We start from the raw sequence: 6000 nt of genomic DNA, 5'->3' as shown, positions 1-6000 counted from the left end.
CGAATTTCAAAAAAAAAAAAAAAAAAAAAAACCCCCCCCACACCCCCCCCCCCCCCCCGAACATCGTCTCTCCCCTTTGCCTTATATATCAAATTTGATTCCTGGATTCTGTGAACCTCTCCCTGCATTTCACTGTTTGTGGTGAAGCACCTGGAAGTTTCTAGCTCCTACGCAGGACAACGCTTACTGCTCAGAAACAGGAGGTGGCAGGAACGGCAAGTGCTGAGAAGAAACTGAGGAGGGATCTGGGCAGCAAGGACAGTACAGTCACCTCTTAAGTTCTGCAAGCAGACGTTGCACGAGAAGACAGGAGTCTTCCTGCTCTCACCAGTTCTGAGCGGCCAGAAGAGGTGGAGCTGATGTGGAGCTGAGCTTTGGAGGGGACCCAGGGGGGACAAATGAAGGTACCTGTGTGTTCCTGATGTGTAGGACAAACCCCCAAACAACGTAAGTCCTGTTGCCTTATATACCATACCTCTGTCTCCTCTCATGTCCATCTGGGTGGGGACCCCAGAGTTGATAGCACATAGAAAGCCAATGGAAGTGATCACTTGAAAAACAGCAAAATGCAATAATATTCCTACAGGACCCCTGGGATGGTCCTACCTTACACAGATCTCTGTACTAGAGGGGAAATCCTAGATATTACAAAAGGGAAAAACTTGATCATGCCAGTGTTTTTCTCAAACCAGCGTTTACAACACAGGGAAGGGATGGAATGAAGGCCTGTGTCAGGCCAGCCTCTTACCGTAATGCGGGATGATGGCCCAGGCCATGGCAGAGGCGTAGATGCCACCAATCATCCAGAACATGCAGAGCCAGCTCAGATGCTCACCCCGCTTCTCTCGGGCCAGCACTTCAGCAAAGTAGGAGAACACCGTGGGAATGGCTCCTCCGATCCTGCCGAGAGGGACAGAGAATACGTGGAATCAGAGCCAGGATAGCTATGGGAGATGCAAACGGCAGAAGCTCCCAACACACGCTCTCTCTCTATACAGCGTATCCAGAGATGTATATTTTCTATCATTTTATAACTTTAATATTATAATCTCTGTTCAATAAAGGTTTATGATCAGAACCTGCAATTAAGTGATGTTACCAAAAGGTGGCAGTGGTGCCCTAGTCACGTGCTTCATAGAGCACATCTTGCTTAAGAATCTGAGGGGCTTTCTGCTCAGGACTGAATGTTCTACATATTTGCAAAAATTACAGTATTGGTGGGTCCAATCTAGTGAATATTTTAATTAACATATTTTTACAAAGAGGTACTGTGATATGTCCTACCCATGACATGGCGACTTTGGAAACAGCTTCAAATACTCTGGGAGGCTGTCTGCAGCTGGACTTAACTAGCTACTACTACCCTGCAGCCGCTGGTCCTGCAGCCCAGTCAGGCTGCTGTGTTGATGAACACAGGCCCAACAGGGTTGCTTCCTGGACTGTTCTGGTCTCAACCCAGTAGATCTCGTTGCTGCCTGAGTACATGTGCATGTGCACTGGTAGAATCAAATAAGGCTGCCGGTTTCCATACCAGTAGAATGGGGTAAAATGCTTCCTTCCGGTAGGGGAACTATAAGAGATGTTGACATGAACAGTGACTTCCATTCAGGTTAAGGGTTCTCCAATCAGAGTCTATGGAATAAATATTTTGTTCATTCTAGGCAGATGGGCCCTAGATCTCATCCAAATTTCAAACAGGTATTGACCCCTAAGTTTTAAAAAACACTGCCTTGGAAAGTAGGGTAATCTGAGAAAACATTACTTACCATCATTCCAAACAATATATCGATTCTTAAATATTTTTTTGAAAGATGTACAATAATACATTTAAACAAATTGCAGAGAAAACACTTAGCAATACAGTTTTAAAAGTATATGCCTAATTCCTTTATGTTCAGACTTCTGTAAGGTCAATTGCTATTGACATTTCACATCAAGAAGTAAAACATGTATTTATGCAGTTAGCAATAACTGATTTCCTCAGAGCCTTTAATATGATAAAGAAGTATTGGCAGTGACCTTAGCAAATGAAATTTAGAGAAAGGCTTTATCTGTAGCAAACTGGATGTACCCATCGAATCATAGGATTCATAATGTCATCCTACATCAAGTGATAGGTCTAAATATAGCACCATTCATTCATTAGTCCCTGCTTAAAGTGATATGGTGGTTATCTACTGATAGATATGGGCAGATCACTTAGGCCAATGCTTTTCAATCTGTGGGCTATGAAATTAATTTAGTAGCTATAAAAAGAATTTTAAAAATTAAAATAGAGATGAAAATAGTTAAGTACAACTCAAGTTGTAAGGATAAGTATCATTTCATGAAACTTTTGTCTTCATTACGAACATATTTATAATGTAGAAAGTACATACGTATACGCATATATGTGTCTACATATAAATTTATATAAAAGCAAATAAACAAGTATGTATATAAATGTATATTGGATTACAATGTGTTTCTTAGTGGGAATTGCTATTCAAACACTTGAAAAAACACTAGCTTGAAGCATCTAGATCTGTTCCCCTGGGCTATGATTGTGGCAGTTCTACCTAAAATTCCTAAACTCCACGTGACCTCAGATGTAGCACGTGGTGATATGGCGCCATCACACTAGGGGTAGCCAAGCAGTCCAAGGTCATCAAGAGGACGCCCCACACAAGAAACATACGCGTGTGGTGGGCAGTCAGAGCTGGCGCTATTCCACACCACATCAAACTCACACAGTTCTCTGCTTGGCTTCTCAAAGACCAGAAACCATGGGCAACTAGCTGAATTTTAAAATTCCACAAAGCTCTGAAGAGATTCAAAGTGGTTTCATTACAACACACAATTTTAATAGGAAATCAGATGGCTGTGTCATAAATCATTTAATGCTACTGCTTTTTTCATTTGATGTGAAGAATCCGTTTCTCTGCACCATAAAGTCCCAGGTCCCTAATCTATGCCTTCACTTCTCAATGCATAAAAAGAGTCCCGGTTTTCACTGACTTTTCACGTCCCAGTTAATGTTTCATCAGGATTCTGGACATTCCACACATAAGACCTATCGCTTACATTTCATGAAGGCACAACTGCATGTAAGGTATGCCACGCCACTAGGAAACAAGATAAATGTACCCTGGGGCAGCTAAAATGGCAAGTGGAAGACTGTAGACTTGGCTGTTAGCTTTACACAAATTATTGTTGTATAAGAGAATACCAACTTTTAGGGGGATATAAGCAATCCAGCCAGTTCTGATTCAATGCCTCTTTTTCAAGGTGGTTATTTTTGCATGGATGTCCCAAAATATCTGTTTGCAAAGCAGATCGCAAAGAACCCTAATATCAATGGATAAATGAGTCTGAAGTATGAGTGAGGGAGTCTATTCAAATCCTTTGCAGAGTTCTTCAGATTCAGAGGCCTACAAAACAATGCAAGCATTCATATTTCTCACTGTGGGCTGATCATCCATTTTAGGGAAAACATTACCTCTCGTGTTACTGTGATGGCCCTCAAGCAGAAAAAAACATTACAGCCTGCTGTACTGTTAACTATTGCTGGTGTTTCATACACCCCCAGAGGTCTTAAACATTGTTTATACTAAGATGAAGGCTCTTTGAAGGTGAGGACTATATCTCATTCGTCTTTGAATCCTAATTACCTGGCCCACTGGACATGCACTCAGTGCTCCTTGAAAGAGCTGTATTTCTCTGCTGAGGGAGGTGCCACTCCAAACGGACTGTAGTAACTTGTTCTGAGGACCTAAATATCTCCCGCAAATGGAAACATACACCTTATGTTCTGGGTCAGTGTAATCATAAGAGAAATTGTGGGCGCCGGAATGGAGGTTCCAATAGCAACAGAGCCCCCAAAGAGTTCCCGAAATCACTCTATGTCTGAGTTGCTACGGTCATCTCTTGACCAGGTGCCCTGGTGAAAAGAGCTACTTGGAATTCCTGGGCATAAGATTCCTGTACAACCCTCTTGGGCACTCTAGGAACTTCTAAAATAGCTTTGGTGCCTTTGAGAAAAATGCTGCAGAATGCTATAATTACCAACAATAAAAATTCAGATATAAATTCAGAGATAAAGCATAAGTTTTCGTGTCTTGCAATATGATTTTGTTTAAGTACTGAAGATAGGAAAAAGCTGTCCCCCCATTTTTATAAGTAAAGGGGGAAAAAAAGAAAATTTCTCATTATTCTACATCAATATTCAGCATTTTGCGTGAGGGGCTATACATTTCCTGATTTGTTTTATTGTATCAAGATAAAATTTCTGAAACTACATGAAGAGATAACAAATATTTGAGGGGCGCCTGGGTGGCGCAGTTGTTAAGCGTCTGCCTTTGGCTCAAGGCGTGATCCCAGTGTTCTGGGATCGAGCCCCACATCAGGCTCCTCTGCTGGGAGCCTGCTTCTTCCTCTCCCACTCCCCCTGCTTGTGTTCTCTCTCTTGCTGGCTGTCTGTCTCTGTCAAATAAATAAATAAAATCTTAAAAAAAAACCACAAATATTTGAATGGCAGTTCTCGAAGTCCCACATATCAATGGTTTTTAAATACAGTTGATTGTGGTCTCCTCTCTCCCAACAGACGTTTGGCAATGTCTGGATACATTTTTGGCTGTCACAACTCAGGAGGTGCTAGTGGCATGTAGTAAGTAGAGGCCAGGGATGCTGCTAAAAATCCTGAAATACGCAAGACAGCTCCTCGCAACAAAGAATTATCCAGTCCAAAATATTAGTAGTGTGGTTGAGAAACTCACGTAATGGGGATTTAATATGAAAAATATAACTGGTTTTATACTAAAAATTCATAATATAAGGCATGAAATGGTTATCTTTTACATTACTGGATGTGTAATACATCTCTAAATCCAGTTAGCATGGAGACTTTTTTATTGTTCGTTATATAATGATCAGTTAGCTACTGTTGAAATTTTCTCAAGTTCATTTTTGATGGAATGTTTACATAAATGAAGCCATCAGATCAGGGTGGTCTGTAAAGAATTTTTCTCAGTATCAGATATGAAGTCTGTTTTATTAACTGTCAAAAAGGGTCAAATCTTTGTTATCTTCGGTAAAAGGAGGCACAGAGGAAATAATAATTGAAATCCACGCTCTGTAGAGGTGGAAGATTAGCTAGATTCAAAATAATCGAATTGATACAACTGAAATAGAACACTGATATTTGGAATTCCAGAGCTGGAATTATTCTTAAGTAATAATAAGGTTATGTTTTCACCACTTTAATTACAGAAATATAATGAAACTAGAAAGATGTATTAAAACACATTCTAGAATCAGTTGGGACCACTCTCCAACCCCATTCTACATGCGTATGCACCCACATGTGCCCACACACGCAGGTACACACACACATACACACACACATCACCTCAAAAGGTCTACATATGCCTCAGTACCAGGTGTCTGGTGAATATCATGAAAAATATTTGTCTCCCTCAGTAATCTAAGGCAAATTACCAAGTGGGATATTGTGTAAGGCAAAGGGTGTGTCAGCTTTACAGACACAAATTCTCTTTTGGGCACATGAGACACATAAGTTTAAGTCCATTTAGCATAGCAGGATGAAAGAGAACATCGTATAGTACTGTCCTCGCAAACTTCAATGAGACTTTCGTAAGGCTGCGAATTTCACCACACAGCATATTACTCCGGTTCGGAGGGGAACTCTGGTGGATTATGATTGTCCCCGCACCTCATCATCCTAACCTACGCTGGCTACTGAGGCAAAGATAGGGAAGGGTTGAGGGTTCTGCAGTGAAAGAGGGAGGCTGTGGATAAAGAGTAGTTGTATTTAAAATGGCTTGAAATCTGACAGTGTAGAGGAGAAACTGTGGAATGTCAGATGACTTCTTGTCCTGAAGAGGGGTTCTCCTGAATAATTCTGTTCTGCCATAATTCCCCAGTAGGCATGTAACAAAGAATACATTCGTTCCAACCTATTTCACCATGTGATTGTCAAACAGTCTTTCTTTCACCTCCATC

General features: G+C 41.0%; 1 protein-coding gene across 3 annotated transcripts in view; it reads right to left on the bottom strand.

Annotated features, from left to right (window-relative positions):
• The window catches only part of SV2C (synaptic vesicle glycoprotein 2C), a 213014-nt gene that overhangs the window by 92549 nt on the left and 114465 nt on the right, over positions 1 to 6000 (bottom strand). For all 3 annotated transcript variants that reach the window (XM_002917214.3, XM_019797474.2, XM_034656383.1), the window contains one exon: positions 749 to 900. In XM_002917214.3, coding sequence (XP_002917260.1) covers positions 749 to 900 — 152 coding nt within the window. The remainder of the gene's footprint in view (positions 1 to 748; positions 901 to 6000) is intronic.

The sequence above is a fragment of the Ailuropoda melanoleuca genome, chromosome 3 (assembly GCF_002007445.2).
Source record: "Ailuropoda melanoleuca isolate Jingjing chromosome 3, ASM200744v2, whole genome shotgun sequence".
Classification (NCBI taxonomy): Eukaryota; Metazoa; Chordata; class Mammalia; order Carnivora; family Ursidae; genus Ailuropoda; species Ailuropoda melanoleuca.
Note: the sequence above shows the minus strand (reverse complement) of the source record. Positions and strands in the feature narration are given on the sequence as shown.